General features: G+C 40.1%; 1 protein-coding gene across 3 annotated transcripts; it reads right to left on the reverse strand.

The window, feature by feature from the left end:
- Window positions 1-37: 37 nt before the first annotated feature.
- On the reverse strand, window positions 38-17,033 carry LOC129448940 (CREB-regulated transcription coactivator 2). 3 transcript variants are annotated; one of them, XM_073872656.1, is made up of 14 exons: window positions 16,760-17,033; window positions 12,999-13,100; window positions 12,767-12,868; window positions 9,172-9,233; window positions 8,374-8,445; window positions 7,945-8,045; window positions 7,731-7,810; window positions 7,396-7,445; window positions 5,669-5,901; window positions 4,758-5,197; window positions 4,370-4,678; window positions 4,049-4,135; window positions 3,797-3,956; window positions 38-3,705 (listed from the first exon to the last, which is right to left on the reverse strand). In XM_073872656.1, the coding sequence occupies exons 1-14, from the start codon at window positions 16,928-16,930 to the stop codon at window positions 3,503-3,505; spliced, it is 2,172 nt and encodes a 723-aa protein (XP_073728757.1). In that variant the 5' UTR covers window positions 16,931-17,033; the 3' UTR covers window positions 38-3,502. The 3 variants fall into 3 exon arrangements, with proteins under 3 accessions (XP_073728757.1, XP_055067634.1, XP_055067635.1); XM_055211659.2 differs by having other exon boundaries at window positions 12,767-12,880; XM_055211660.2 differs by lacking the exon at window positions 8,374-8,445 and having other exon boundaries at window positions 12,767-12,880.
- Window positions 17,034-17,188: the final 155 nt, after the last annotated feature.

Here is a 17,188-nt window from a genome sequence, read left to right on the forward strand (position 1 = left end):
ATCGTTTTATAAATATCAAGAGTCTGACACACATCCATTCATCTAAACTCTTTATTTTTCTGTAAAATATGGTGAGGATACAGTCTTAAAAAATGTTCTGTTAGAAGATAATATGCTTTAGGAACATATTTACAACTTACAACTGGCTTTCCCTGGTTATCAATATAACAAAAATTAAACAACAACTGTAAAAGTACATCATAAAATAGAAATCTTTTTTGTTTTCCTTTCATATTTGACCAAGACAAAAGCTGGGCCAAGTTACCATCATGACAAGCTAAAGCATTAATAACAGAAGGTCAAAGTTGAGTCATTTTGGGGATATAAGAGTCTGTAGCTGTTCAACAGCTTTATTTTACACAGTGCAATGCAGTAGCAGATGTGAAACAGCATATAAACATGACATTAAAATATATTAAAAACACACTCGTGTCCTGCGCTAACATGCAGAGTTAGGTTATCATTTCATCTTTATTAAAGGGGCTAGAAGGACTAAAGTATTTTGATGAAAACACATGGATTATTTTATGCTATATGTTAGTTATTGATATATTCCTCCATATAAAATGCATCTGATTTAAAATTTGGTAATAATCAAATGTAAAGTGAAGCTCATAACTCCATGTTTTACCAGCAGCGTCCTGCGCTGAATTTAACGTCACAAATCCCACTGAACCCAAATCTAAAATCCCACACTCGAGCTTCAGAAACGCTCTGATTTCCCAAAAAAAGTTGAGGCACTGTGACATTTAAAGCCCAATTCCTGTAGAAATCATTTGTGCAGCACAGCAGACGGTCAAACATCATACACAACACACTGCTGATGAATAAAAACACAAACTCAAACACACACAACACAAAGGCAGCGGGCTACTGAAACAATAACAAGGCTAGAAATACACTTTCTCCTCTTGTGTCCAGTTCACACAAGATGTTTTTGATCTTTAAGAGCTGAATTAAATGACATGTGACAGGTTTGACCCAACCATTAATCAAACCTGCAGCTTTTCTTCCTTTATATATAAAATTGCTTATTTTCAAATGCAAATACACGTATGCACATATAGCAACTCTCTTAAAAAATAAATCTTACAGTGCACATTATTTACTTACATAAAAATATCATTTCTATTAAATATGGCCTTGCTCGAGAGAATATTCGTGCAAATACAAGCGGCAAGTGCAGACGAGAGGATTCCAGTAAACCTGATCACATGATTGTATCAGACACACAAACAAAAACGAGAGTCAATACACATACAAATATATATATATATATACACATATACACACAAATATTTGGTCATTTCAAAAACACAAAACGAGGAAACCAGCCAGGAGAACACACACACACTGATGCTGGGACACATTCATTCGTTTCATCTTGTCTCACTACAGGTACCTCATCAAGGTGCCAGCTGTGTTTGAAATGAAATCAATCAGTTCACTACATACTTCATACCGTGCAGTATATACTGCATACTGCTCTTTAAATGAGGCATTATCCCACGATAAATCATAAAAACAGCTCAAATCGACACGGTTTATAAATATGATCACATCGTTTTAAGTTGCAAGTGGCGTCCAGTTGTCATTTGTGTAAAATATATTTAGCAACATTTGGCAGTCTGATTAATTTACAAAAGGCAGAAAGAGTTTATATTACCGTTCATTTATCACACTGGATGGTAGGTTAAGTTGAGCGCATTGCATTGTGGGATACAGTATTCCACACACCATGCTCATATACGGCATATTGAGTGTTTCATGCATACAGATCATTTACATACTACTAGTATGGTAGTACGATGATGATATCAAACATGACTATGGATTATTTCCTAACACTTCTCCTGCCCTGTCCCAGTTTACCCTGGACAGACAGACAGACCGACAGAATCACCTCGAGCGACACATCGATATTTTGATCGAGCCACAATGTTATACTGGGAATGAACCCCCACCACTGTTATATTAAAGTAAGAAAATGCATCTGATTAAATTCTGTCGGCCCTGAACTGAAATCAAGCTCCTTTAGGATGGTGAGGATTGTTTAGATCTTACAGTCAGAAACTGGTGTCTGGTTTGTGATTGTTCATCTGTGGTTGACACTGTGATCAGGGCCGTGCACAGACATTTTGAGGGGCAGTGACCTAAAACAAAAAAAGGCACTAAGGGGGTGGTACTATTAATATGGATAAAATCCTATAAATATGATGTGTTATAGATTACTAGTATCAACTAAGACAAGTGATTATAATGGGGAATATATTTACTAACAAGAATTAAAGCATGATAAACTGATAAATATTTTATATGATGTACTCGCGGCGAGAATGAGCCATTTGGCGCAGCAGACGCAATTCCGCCTCATGGAACGAATTGAGCATCTGGCGCGGTATGCACAATTGGTGCTTTTTGCGTTTGACGCGAATTTGTTGAAAAATTTGAACTTTGGCGGAGTTTCACGCCGCGTTAACCAATCAGGAGGCTGCTTGCTGCGGAGTCACTCATTCAACATGAAGGAACGCTTGATATTGTTGGTGAGCAGTCACCCGGAGCTATACGACACAAGATCTTATTTCTATAGAGACAGAAATAAAAAGGACCTCCCTTGGAAGAGTGTCAGTGAGGATATTGGGCAACCTGGTAAGTTGTAAATACAAATTTCACTTTTGAGTCACGTGACGTTTATCGATCCACACTGTTTATTTTGCCCCTATAGTAAGGTAACTAAATACAAACCGATAACTCTCGATAAATGCACAATCAACATCAGCCATCTTGCAAACAGACAACCGCATAGCACTTGCCCCCCACAAGAAGCGTATTTTGCCTCTGAGGCGCGTCAAATGCTTGCTTTTTCAGCGTGTCTACTTCGCTCTAGACGCGCGAATGCACTCAAACTGTTCAAGCGGCAAACTAGGCGCGGTAGACGTGAAAGTTACATTTGAAGGTAAGAATGACACTACAATTGTATGTCTTATGTTTTTAACTGAATGGCGTATGTAGTCAACAAATGGCCAGGACGCGTCCGGGAAAAATGGCACGTATGGTCACCCTAGGTAATGTAATCAATCCACCTGTTAATGCAACTCATTTCGGGAACTGTCGGAGAGCAAAACGATTGTGAAAGATGCTGCGGAGCAGGCGGGAAAACACAAGGTGGATTATCGAAATCAGTGGATCTTAAGCGGAGTGGAATCAGAACACTTTGAGCGGTGTTGGTGAGAGGGGCAATAGCTCTCTGTGCACGGCCCTGACTGTGATGTCAGTGACTGAACCTGGTGGGTCTGATACACAGATCTGAAAAACACAGCAAATTAAAGGAGGAATGCTCACAGTTTAGGTGCACGTGCTTGAGTGATTTAGTTAGCATGCACTCACTTTACAACACACACACACGCACACACACAAACGAGCGAGCGCCTTGTTGTTCCTGACCACACAGAGGAGATGCCACATGAACACATTCACAAACTCTCTCCAAACACCCTAGTCCTTATTTCAGGTGATCGGAGCGGAAGGAGTCCTCCACCGCCGGGTCGGCCAGCATCAGGTCTCCGTCTGTCAGCATGCCAAGACCATCCAGCGCCAGCGGGTCCATCCGCAGCGTGTCGTCAGAGGAAAACGGGTCCATTTCGAAGCCTGGTACACCCGCAAGGGCGTTGGTGATCTCTTTAGACAGTCCTGATGTAGAATCTCCTGAGGACACAAACAAACGTTCTCCATCTAAACTCAAACTCTACGTAAGTACGGTGATAACACGTGGTCATTAACATCAGCACCAACTCACCTGTCAGGATGATGTTGGACCCGGGGTGTTGTCCGTCTGTGTAACTCTGACACTGGTTTTGAGTGAGCAGCTGTGGTCCTGTGGTCTCCAGTGCCCCCTGCTGGTTATGATAGGAACTGTCCTGACCCTTCACTGTGGCACCAGAACCGACATCACCCATCTGACCAGGACAAAAAAATGAGTTTCATCACATACCAAGACAACCGTGTGATGATAACATCAATAACAACGTGATGTTTGTGTATGAGAGACCTGTTGATTGAGGTTCTGGTTCTGTCGGCCAGTAAACTGCAGGGTGAGGTACGGGTCGTCCAGCAGAGAGTTGAGAAACAAGGTATCCTGCAGGACAACAGAGACTCACATCAATTCACACTAAACACAAAGCACTCGAGTTTAACCACAACATTGATCATCGTCATACAGAATCCAGAACAACCAGAACTCTACACGGCAGAAGATCGAGTAAAATACTCCACTCTGATTAGTGAATATATTTTCTTTGTGATGGAAAGAGGAGCTGATGGTCAAAACAATAAATCCTTATTGATCAAACAAGAGCTGCTCAGCACTTACACTATAAAAGTCCAGTTCATTGCTGAGCGACTGACTGATCTGCTGATCGGACTGCTGCTCCGCTGAGACGCCCGTGTGCATCATGTCTGCTGACCCGTAGCTCATGGGGTTCTGCTTCGGCTGCATATTAAAGTTGTGCGTCTTCTGCAGATTCTGCATGTTGTGCAGGTGAAGCTGCGTGGTTTGCGCATACGCGTGACTCTCTGTCTGCGCAGAACCGAGAGACTTCTGACCCTGTTGCGGCTGCCCGTAAGAATACTGCGACAATCTCTGATCCACCTGCAGCTTACTGGTGTCAAGAGGTACACCCTGAAAGACAATCATGTGTTTGCTTTTTTTAGTACATTGTCCCTAAACTTGTTTCATTATGATTTCAGCACAAGTTTACCTGCGTGATGCTGGTTAGGGTGGACGAGAGAGTAGGCGAGAACTGTTTGGGGTGATGTCTGCGCGTATCCGAGGGAAGAATCACAGGGGGCGGCAGCGCTCGCCTGCGGGGCGACGTGCTCTGCTGCGGCTGTCCGGGTCCGAGCGAGCCGCACGGTCCGCCGCCGTAACTGTTACTGGCTGCCGATTGGAGGGACTGGCTGCTGAGGGAGGAGTTACTGAGAGAAGACCGCAATGACTGATTGCTGAGCGATGACCTCATTGAAGGGGAGGAGCTTAACGAGGACTGGAGGGAAGGGTTGCTGAGAGATGACTGCAGGGAGGCGGAGCTGAGCGAGTTGGGGAACGAGTAACTGCTGAGAGATGACTGGATGTTGGGGTTGCTAAGCGATGACTGGAGGGAGGGGTTACTCAGCGTACCCTGCAGAGATGGCAATAAACCTACAGACAAACAAAACATTTTCACAAAAATAAAGAACACCACAAATGTGTCGAATAAATACATATATGACACATGACAGCCTTTGGGAATACTTGATTGTGATTGGCCAGTGGAAGTACTGTTGAGTCACCTGTTTGTATAGCTGACTCATTTATACTCAGCTTCATACGTGTCTTATAATAATAACAGCAGTAAAAATGTTGACTTTATTATTCAAAAACATCTTTCGATCTGTGGAAAAGACTTGTGGGCAAAAGTGAACAATAGAAGAATATCAGTCAGGTGTCCAGCACATCATCAATACTGATTTAAATCAAGAGAGCTCATAAAAAGTCGTTTTGGATAAAAGCGTCTTCTAAGTGTATATAATGTAAATGTGAAAGAGATATCGAATAAAATATAATATTGCTTTCTTTTACATTTTTTGTACAAAACTTTCCGTGAAGCAAAGAGATTGTGTCTGCACGCACCTGGAGAATGGAAGGTGTTGTGGGTGTTGATGCCCAGTTGAGTGAGGGTGGAGGTCAGGTTACCCGTGCTGCTGCCACCGCTGAGAGACGGGTAACCGGGCTCATCGGGATCTAGCGGCGTAGGCAGCGGTGACGGGAAATGCAAGCTGGACAGATCTGGCAGTGAGCCGCCCGTATTTAACACTGTGGATGCGTGAGGAGAGCCGCCCTGCTGGTCTGGAGAGGGAAAGACACTACAAACAAAGTACAGAAAGAAATAGACTGTGAGCGATTAGACATGACAGTGAATACATAAAGTCAAGGCCACAGACCCTCTAATGCGAGGAAAAGCATGCAATGCACATGTTAATGTGAAACTATGATGATGATGATGATAATTTAAAACTATAACGGGCAAACATCCCAACTTTCCTTATGAAGGCACGCTATTGGCCATATGTCTAACTATCATCAATAGTATCGTCTAAAAACACGACCCTGGTGTCAAATCTGTCTATTTGGTTCAGATAAACACAACTACACACAATACAGTTCAAAACAACACAAAAGATAAAGAGAATATAGATCATCATATAGTTTGGAAATTAAAAGGTTATGTAATAAGAGGGAAAGTTGATTACATGTCCCAATTCTCATACTATTACTACTATCTACTAATCCAGATTAGATTTAGTATGTCTTTCAACTTAAATGTACTTCACCATAACAAATACAGTACATACTTCTAGGGCATAGGACAGATGTCTTCAACTACTCATCTTAGAAGGACAGATTTAAAACATGTAAATATGATGCGGGCCAAACTTTAATCCCTTTTTAACCCATTTTAAAGTATTATTATTATTACATATGTTATAACTTGTGTTGTTTTTGTTATAAGTCATATATTTAAAAAAATTCATTTTCCTTCAATTACTGACAACCAGTTTAACATTGCAAGAGACAAATGTTAATAATTTTACTATGAACACTGCACAAAGAAAGTGTAAATAATCAACACATGTATTTTTGTATAGTAATGTAAGTTCAGCTTAAACTTATTTTGTTTATAAATGTTTTTCTATCTCTAGTTTTCAATTTAATTACTAAAATTGCACTTCATGTTTACATTTTAAATATAATAAAAATATATCGACTAAACCGTCTTTCCATTGTACACAACATTCGGATGTGACTGTCAGAGTTCGCCCCCTAGTGACAGTGGTCGTGAAATTTCAGTTTTATCCTAAATCTGTGTCAACATGAGAGAGAACTTATTCCAGCACAAGAGCTTTTAATCAAGCACTTAATAATTTACTTATCAGAATAGTTTTTAAAGTGTTACTTATAAAGTTTAACAAAAAAGAATTTATAAATTTTGATTGGAAAACACTGAATTACATCACTTCCTGTCAGCGTGTCACAAGCAGTGTACTTAAGTTAATTTTTCTTTTTAATGCACCAAAGCTCAAATTGGATCTGATAATTATGCACCCGCAGATAGTTGGTACCCCATGCTGCCCCTTTCAGACTTTTTTTTCCGGTTTATCGGCCATCATTCGTCATGTACAGTGTAAAGGTAAAAGTAACCACGCTGATATTAAATCAGACAAAGATGACCGGCGTTCCGGATAAAGATGTTTGGAGGGCTGCAACTCGACTAGCCCTGGCGTAAGATACAGTAAGGGAATTGGGACGCAGGCACAGTCTTGTGGTCAGGAGATGTTTGATTGATCTGTTAAACTCACGTGATTCCAGGCACCTCACAGGATTTTGGTCTTGAAGACAACATCAAAAGCTAAAAAGGTCAACAGACACAACACACACATGATTGTTTTATATACTAACACAGTATAGTTATATTTTCTATACACAACATCTAAAGTTTGCTAAGTCTTAACTATGAATCATTAAAATTGAGATTATGTTTTTGATATATCAGCAAGTATTTGTGAGGACATTCTATACCTCACATCTCTACACAAACCTGTACACAAACACACCTGTACACACTACACACACATATCTGTAAACAAACACATCTGTACATACACACAGAGAAGAAGATAAAATGTTTATGCACCTTTCTGGAGTCCCATGGTTTCAGGAGAGCTCCTTCATCAGGACCGTTCTCTTCGATGGGAGGAACAGGATACGAGAACACTGCATGAATTAAACACAACCTCATCAGAACTGACACACAACTATGTGTATGTGTATGTGTGTGTGTGTGTGTGTGTGTGTGTGTGTGTGTGTGTGTGTGTGTGTGTGTGTGTGTGTGTGTGTGTGTCACTGACCACCACGTCTGCCCTGCGGAGTGAACATCTGTCCTCCACTGAATGAGTCACCAGCAGGTGGATTCATAACACTGGTGTGGAGCGCTGAGTCTGAGTTTGTTCTGCAGATCAGAGAGAGAGAGAGAGAGAGAGAGAGAGAGAGAGCGAAAGAGAGAGAGAGAGAGAGAGAGAGAGAGAGAGAGACAGAGAGAGATAGAGAGAGAGCGAAAGAGAGAGAGAGAGAGAGACAGAGAATGTTAGGGTTAGGTGTGCTATGATCACTTTAAATAAAACTCCACACCAGCAGAACAATGCAGACGCTCAAGCACTGAACTGAACCAAACATGACACTCAAACAGCTCCAGTAATGCTTTTTAAAATGGAACAAATCTAGAGAACCGGTTCTTCATTCCCACCTTTATTCAAAGAGAGAGAGATAAAGTGGATCACCTGTTGAGTGCTGTGGTAGGAAGCTGATGGAATATCTGGCTCTTGTCCATGGAAAAGTTACTGTTCCAGTTCCTTCATGATTGACAGAAAAATGTCTATTAATTCCAGAGCCGAGAGAAATAAAGCGACCAGAGGAGAAGAAGAAGATTCAAAGAACGTTGAGCAGAGTTGATGGGTCAGTAAAAGCGTTGAGCCGTTAAGATGTTGAGAAGTTAAACATGGACACTAACAAACTAACATCAGAAATACAGCCGGAAAAAAGCAACAGAGGCCCTGCGTGCGTGTGTTAGTACAGTGCCCATCTCAAGCTTAAAATTTTGAGAAGATTCTTGAACGATCATCTTCACTCGTTGAAAGCAGATGATGTCACACCTGACGCAGAAAACAACCATCAGACAAGAAGATGATTTTAGTACCAGAAGCATGAGTGATGTGGGGCATCTGGACTAGAACAGAACCAAAGACCAAAATAAAGGTGAAGATCTTCAGAGAAAGACTTCAGCAGAGCAAGAGGAGATCTGTCAGCATGTGTAGTGTAGGGATGGGCGGTATGACCAAAAATCTGCTTAAGAGTCATTTTATTCCACAATAATGATTTATACAGCACAATACAATTAGAAATCTAAAGCACAGATGGCAAACCTCTTAAATAATAAGCTCCTCCTCCAGCTTTGGCTCGTAGGTCCTGGTGCACACACATATACCTTCATACCGTCCAGCCCTAATCTTACTATTAGCAAGCATTGTTTACAAGCGACTGTAGACATACAGATAAAATACAACCAGTGAGCACGTTACCTTCTCCAGCTGGGGTCAGGGGGCGGAGACAGATACATAGAGCCGCTGTGAGAGCTGTCCATCTGGGGTCAGAGGTCAGGAACATGAACAGTATCTACACAGAGAAGATCTGCACAACACTAAACCCAATCACATTCCTGCGATCTGAAGAAGGTTTGAGTGACGCGTGAACTGTGTGTGTGTGTGTGTGTGTGTGTGTGTGTCTGGAGTATTAAACATGAAGTCAGTCTTTGTGCTTCTTAAAGGTTTCTATTAATTGTATATAGCAGGAAAAGTTAGCAGTCTCTTAGAAATATAAGGAGTGAGTGTGACTGAAATGCATGTATCTCACAGTGAATGTGTGAGAGAGCCCTGCGAATGTACTGTTGTTAATCTCCGCGATTAACTTGTCCTTTACAGACATTGCAGCTTGCAATCTTAATGTCTTGCGCACAGATTTCGAAATGCTTTTACACAAAAGACATGTTTGCGAATGATAAAAATGTAGTCTTTGCACGCGGGTGCACTTCCGGAAAAATCGTCCGAAAAAATTAGTCTCAGGTAAGAAAGACATACAAGTACTGTATAAAATGTGAAGAGCTGTGGATCGATTTGCCGGGCAGTGGCAGAACTAGAATTTTATATGTGGGGTGGTCGAGGCTACTTGGGTTCATGAAAGAAAATGATGTGCAGCATGTATCAAAAAAGCTGTTGTTCAGGAAATCTAAACTTCATGATAAACCTTAAAGTTACTTCAAAAAGCAGAGCTCAACACAACTGATTTTTATTGAAGTAAATTAAAATAAAATTAATCTATACACGCAAGTATGCATTCATCTTTTTTAAGAAGTTACAGAAGTTAGTCTGAAATGGGGAGTGATTTTCTTTTTTAATTAACTTTAAAGACAGAGACTTACAGGTACAGTACTGTTTATTAGGCTTAAAGTCGCAATGAAATTGAAATGAAACACTATATATATATTTTTTTATATTGTGGTATTATTAACAAATGACTTTTTTAAATTTGTGTGTGCTTTAATCAAAAATGCAAATCTCCTCCCCTCCTCAAAATGATCTCTCTTCACTTCCGGTTATAAGTATGGCAGGTGGGCGGGGTCCGGGAGAAGATTGCAGCGATTAGCAATTAGCAACACGACCCAACTTCAAACGATCCAATCAGATCTCGATGGACAAATTCAAATCCAGCCCTGCCTTATTTCATCTCAAAAGCAGTTTCATTCGGATATATGTCACCACGGGAAAAATAGTAGCAATCGCTACTTCTGTTTCATGGCGACTTTAACCTATTAAGACAGTGCACGCATTAAAAAAAGAGAGGTATGTATTAACTCGTCCAAGTTGAGGGAAGAACATAGTAAAATATTTAAAAATTGTGGTGTTTTCCTTTAAGCACTAGCTGTGTATGGGCACTGACGGTGGATACTGTATGAAGCGTGATGCGCGTCATGTTCAGGCGGCAATCCAGTCCAACACAGTGAATCTAAATTATACAAGCACAGACTTTTTTCAGTCCACAGAAAGACAAATAATAGCTTACCCATGCTGAAATCATTATGCAGTATTTGCAATGTATGTTTATATTCTCCTATTAATTGTTTTTTTTAACAATGTCCTGCACTGCCACACATTGAAATAAACGCGTCGTTTAATGGGGAAGTAATTATTGACTCCACCACCACTGTCGCCAGGAACAGGATTGAAAACCACTGGTTTAGTCAATAAAGTCATGTAGTGTGCATTCTTTAAAGATTTAAGTAAATATGTTTCATATTTGCAGTTGGTACACACAATGACTAATGTCATAAGATGAGCACAACATGGTTGAATCTGATACTTGAACAAGAATAAGTGATGATAAAACAGGCCAAAACATTGAGGAAAGCTTACCTATATCCAGGGTGCGATTTGCCGGGGGGGATGCGTGGGATTTCCCCCTTTCTGGTCAATGTATCCCTGCCTCTGCTTAATTATTTTTATCCCCGGTGGGGATAAATTTATCCCCCCCTCAAAGTAATCAGTGCTACTACACTAGTGGCGAGACGGATCACAAAACTTATCACGGATCCGTGGTTTGATTAAAGTCAATTTTGTTTTAAAATACGCTACTTTGGCTGGCTCTGATACAGCTGCCGCGCAGCCTCTCTGTATTCACCACTCTGAAGACTTGATCAATGTCCCGCCCACGGCGCTATCTGATTGGTTACAGATCCGGTTACACCAGCCTATCAACACTTGCGAGATGGTTATGGAGCTGTGTGTCGAAACGATGAAATGCAGCATATTCAGCCGCATATTAATAAAGCGGGAATAAACATCACAATCTGATTATCTGTTTATGATGACAAGCAGAGTTAGTGTCCCAGTCACACCACTGAGAATGGCCGAAGTTACACATGATACATGCCGATGAGGCGTTTAGCGAGGCGCGGGCGCGTCCAGTTTGCGCAAATGAGGCTAAGTGAGTAACACATAATGCATCTGACTTTTCTATTATTTCACTGTAGCTCAGCATCGCGGTGTAAAGTTAATGTTATTACTTTAAAAGCAGCATTAAAACAGTTTCTACTGTAATGGTTTAACTTTGCAATCAATACATTGTTCATATTTATGTTTAATGTTTAACATATATATAGTTTTGCCATTCAAGATTTAATTCTTGCGTGTTTTTTCGTTGTGCATGATCACAGCTCATATGTGTGGGGAAAGATAAACTATTAGAGTAAAAATATTGCGTTAGGCTGCTTCATGAGTTAATAAGAAAAAAGATTTTACAATTCCTGCAAATGCAGTGATGAGTTCATGGTCTCATGATTTATTTTTATGAATTAAAATGTTTTGAAATGTGCTGTGGACAGAGACGCATTATGTCAAGAATTATAAAAAATCGTCAATAAGCTCATAATTTGTGCTAAAATAGTATAAATGTTTAGTTTTAAAACCATTTTGAAAAGCTGGTTATATTTTTATGTTTCTGCGCAAGTTAAGCAGACAGTGAGGTTCGGGTTTGTTCCGATCAGAGCTCGTGAGCGGAGAGAGCATTTCTGAATATTAGAAATATTTTAATTAGAAATATATAAAAAAATAATAATAATAATATTATAATGGATTTTTGTTTAGGTCGGACAATGATTACCAAATTTCTTTGATTACCAAACTTCATAACCACTGAAAACAGTCAAAAAAGTTAAAACTAGTGGTGGGTACAAAATGACTCATGACGAAATATGGTGGGTACCCACCGTCGCTGAAATCGACGCCTATGAAAACATCCCCCCCTCTGTTTTTTTCACAAATCGCACCCTGCCTATATCATTACAAAGATGGACAGATGTCCAGTTGTTAAGTGTGTTGTGTTGAGTCTTTAGGTTTGTCAAAGACTAAAATCTGCCCAAGTTAACAGAAAGAGTTTTTAACTCTATTGAGTCTAGTCTTACAATCTTAGTGGTTAAAAGTGTTTCCCCAGCTTTACAGTATGAATATAATCATCTCGATACTCGATTCATGTTATAAAGCTTCACGTGAAGAAGAGTTTTTTCAATTAAATACAATGATTATTGATGTTTTCACTTCACTTGACTGTTGAACAGAAGGATACGTGTCTCCTGTAGGGTCTGCTGGGGGAGATGAAGCGCTTGTCTCTGTGGACTCTCTCTACCAGACCATGATGTCGTGTGGAGCGATTGGCATCCAGGGGAGCCTGAAACGAGCCCTGGAGAAACACAAACATACATATCCAGGTTTAAAATAATCCAATCCCAGCAGAGACACACAAACACAAACACACACGCCCTGAAGGAGAACTAGAACACTCCAGTACAGACACACACCTGCACTTCTGATGGGTTCCTGCCAATCTGGTTTACGTTGGGCAGAGATCCGCCATAATACGGGCCCTGACTTCTGGATAATCGGACCTTCTGTGCCTGAATCTGAAAATGAAACATTTAAGTTAAGTGTCGATACAGAGCATCTCCTCCAGCGACAAGGTTAATGTTCATTAGAAACAGCAGTTGTTCACAAACTCTAAACACATGGTTTTAACATCTGTGATCGGTTTCATTCTGCGTAACACACAACATACGAAACACTGCACTTACATTTTACTACACACAGAAAGTCTCTCTCTCATATCAGATCATCAGTTATCATAGATATAGAAATGAATTGACAGTGTGCCTGTGTTGCGTGTGTGTGTCATGAAGTTATAAACAGGTTCATAGGAGAATAGTGTCGAATGTAAACTCTATGAGACTTTCTGTTAGTAGTGAACACAGTGAGTTACAGATCTTCTCTGAACTTCTTAGAAATTAGACCTGAAAAAATGCCTTGAGATAAACAATAAGTTATATGTGTGTGTGTGTGTGTGTGTGTGTGTGTGTGTGTGTGTGTGTGTGTGTGTGTGTGTGTGTGTGTGCGCGTGTATGCAGGCGGGTTTTCTGAATAACTGCATCTAATTTCCCATAATTCAATAGTCCATGTAGTTTTTGTTACATGATTACCAATGGCAGTCGGGGACTTATCTTCTGAGGGGTGCGAATTCAAAATATGTTTTCCTTGTGTCAGGTGAACCCGTGCAACATGCGTCCTGTCAAAATACATGCCTGCAACAGACGCGTTGAAAGGGTTTATGATAAAAGAGACGCTCATGTTTACAAAACACTCACACTTACTTAACACTAAACTCTGATTACACACGAGATTAAGCGAGTATCTGGCACACTCTTTTATCATAAACCCCTTTGAAGTGTCTGCATCAGGCCTGTATTTTGACATGACACGTGATGCACATAGGTTCACATGACGCAACAAACTGATATTTGATATGACGAGCCACACTCATCATGACCGGCTAAATACATGTTGTGACGAGCTTCGCATCGTGCACCCTTAAAAAAAGAAGTCACCTACTACAGCGTATTTCTCACAAAAGAAATATGACCGAAGGAATGTCTTATTGCTGAATATTTAAATGTTTGCATTCAAAGTGATTTACAGTGCGTTTAAGTACATTTAGGTGTGCTCACACTTTACAGGGAGTCAATTGTTTACACAGTATGATAATAGTAAAAGTTAATATCAAGGTATACCGCCATACCGGTATACCGTTACAACCCTAGATCATGCATGGCCTCAAGTTCCCTCTAAAGTTTCATAACGCGATCTTGCTTTGTGCACCAAATCGAAATGACATCTCAGCGTACAGGAACCAAGCTCCAACCTGAAACAACACTTAGCGGTAACTTAAGTGTCACCGTGATTTCAACACTATTATTGGTCATTATGAGCACTTTTACCTTATTGTAATACTATTTCAAACACTGTCAGAGGGTTTTTGTCATATGCGCACTTGTGCAAGCAGTGACACATCCTGTAAACCTTACAAACAACAGGCATTCACATATGTACACTTCCATATCATTTTCTCACAAAACTAAACAAACTGATTAGCATAATGTGACATCTTGCATTTATACACAAATCCGGACACCTCACTATAGATTAGAAAATATAAACAAATAAAGACGGGATTGTATTCTATTTAAATCCTTCCTAAAGAATGTATATACTTATATATATGTATAGTCACACTGTGTACAAATAACAAGGTCATATGAGACACAGCAATCTTTTAACAGTATACATACTGGAAACAGAAGGCAAAGCACTGCTACTTGGGTGGAGTGATTTGCTTGCAGCACCCGAGAAGCCCCTGATGAGGAGCAGAGAGTTCGCTCAGAGTTGTGCTAATCACTCTGCCCAGTAAAGAAGGCTGTGTCTCATATGACCCCGCTATTTGTACACAGTGGACCACACAAATCACAACATATAAGTAGGAAAATATTGGCATTATTTTGTCACTTATTGGGAGCAGTATGCTAGCTGGAGCCATTCACTTCCAGTCTTTGTGCTAAGCTAAGCTCGTGGTGGCTGCGTCAGACAGAGTAACTGCACGCACAGAGATGAAAAATGTATGTACGCTTCTTATCTATCAGATCGGAAGTAACTAGTAACTAACTACTTGAGTAGTTTTTCATCTAATACTTTTTTACTCTTACTTAAGTAAATAATTTGATTGTTACTTTTACCCAAGTACAGATTTTGAGTACTCTACTCACCTCTGCGTATGAATACCACACAGATTCATATTAAATCATGTAGAGTCTATATCACAACATACATCCTGCTGTTCTTATGTTTGGTTTGTACTCGTGTTGTGGTCTGTACCTCATTGTGTTTATCTACCCTTATGTTTCATGTCTGTAATGCAGGTAGCTTCATTTGTGTGTTTATATTTGATAAAGTTGTGTTTGAAACCTTGTGTTACAGCATGCGCAATGACCTCAAAATATCTCTAATGCTTCAAACAGCATTCAGTCACGTGACGTAATAAATACTAAAAAAAACTTTAAAAGTAACTGATTAGTTTATCAACATTTACCATCTACTTGATAACCAATGAGTTATGTGACAAGTCTGTTATAAGCTAAACTTTTGACTTGTAGGGCTTGAAGTTAAGTATAAAGACAACAGTATAAAAGTTTACAGTAGTAAAGCCATAGTTTTGCCCATGGTAATCAATATGCCAAAAACTACAAAAAAAAAAAACACGGTTAATTTTCGCAAGGGGGCATTTATTGAACAAATGCAATAGCTTGCTGAATAATTATATTGTTATAATATTGTACGTTATTCCTTTGCGTTCAATCAATTTAAATGATGTTATTTTAAAAATAAAAAATGATATAACCAACACACATGCTTCATCATATTATGTATGGGAAAACAAAGCATCGATCAATCAAAGACATGTTTTACTATTGCAGCACATATCAAAAGAACAAACGATATTATCGGAAACCACGGCGATATGTAAGTGAGCGATGTTTCGATATAGCTTGCAAGCCAACTAACAACACAACAATACCTTATTTATGAATGTCCTGACAGATTAATCATGATCATGAAGTTGTTTTGTTAGGAAATCGCAAAGTACATGTCAAGAAAACCTAAACGATGACACGTCACGTGTCTCAAATCCCTTATATTTCACGATATAATTTACACTTCAAGTGTGACTGACATCAGATGAATTAAATCTCAACTAAGTTACCATGAGACTTGCCGAAAGGCATTTATTAATCAAGTCCATAAATCGGTGATTTTACCTAATTCCCGTTGAGTTAAATCCCGATTCACCGCGATAAATATTACTAGTGTATATAGTGTAGATTAATCTGTGAGCTCATGCTAATGTATGTGTGTACGTTAGCTAAGCGCTTCCTGTCAATCAGTCTCATCAATCACGCAAACATTAAACAGAAATTCACTCGGGTTTACTCTTATAATGGTTTTAATAACATCGCTCGTTTATCTAACATCACTTCATTATTTATAATTGGTACAGTCTTCATCAAATCTCTGTTATTTTATTAGCTTCCGTTAGCTAGCATGCTAACTATCTGCTCGTGCGCACTCTCGCCGCCCACCGGCCACGGCGCGCGATCCCGCAATCAGTAGAAAAACACGTTTATGGCCTTTTGAGAGAGATCGGGGCCGGTGACCGTGTGTTGGTGTATGTGTGTGTTACCCGTGTGGATGTGAGGTCCATCATGACCTCCTGAAACGCCGCGGTCTCCTCCGCCTGTCTCTGCGTGTGCAGCGCGATCTTCTCGCTGAATTTTCGCGGGTTTGACGCGCCGTGATTCGGTCCCGGTGTCGGTCCGGGCCCGCAAGCTCCTGCAGTACCCGCGGAGGACATGATGAACGAACCTAAAAACTCACATGCAGACCCGAAGACACACAAACACACACTGACTGACTGACTGTCTGACACAGAGAGAGAGAGACAGCTGAGCCCTCTAGTGGCACGAGCGCGACGTTACACACACAAACACACACCCACTCAAAATCTTTGTCTCTCATTTACTTCCATAGTAGAAAAAAACAATACTATGGAAGTGAATGGGGGTCATGATTTGGTTACAAACATTCCTCAAAATATCTTCATTTGTGTTCA

The sequence above is a fragment of the Misgurnus anguillicaudatus genome, chromosome 10 (genome assembly GCF_027580225.2).
Source record: "Misgurnus anguillicaudatus chromosome 10, ASM2758022v2, whole genome shotgun sequence".
NCBI lineage: Eukaryota > Metazoa > Chordata > Actinopteri > Cypriniformes > Cobitidae > Misgurnus > Misgurnus anguillicaudatus.

Coding starts and splice junctions, on each gene's coding strand:
- LOC129448940 (XM_055211659.2), bottom strand. CDS start 16,930: ATGTCCTCCGCGGGTACTGCAGGAGCTTGCGGGCCCGGACCGACACCG. Junction 9,234..12,766: donor GCAGACCCTACAGGAGACAC/GTATCCTTCTGT, acceptor CTCTGACCCCAG/ATGGACAGCTCTCACAGCGG. Junction 4,679..4,757: donor CCCTAACCAGCATCACGCAG/GTAAACTTGTGC, acceptor ATTGTCTTTCAG/GGTGTACCTCTTGACACCAG.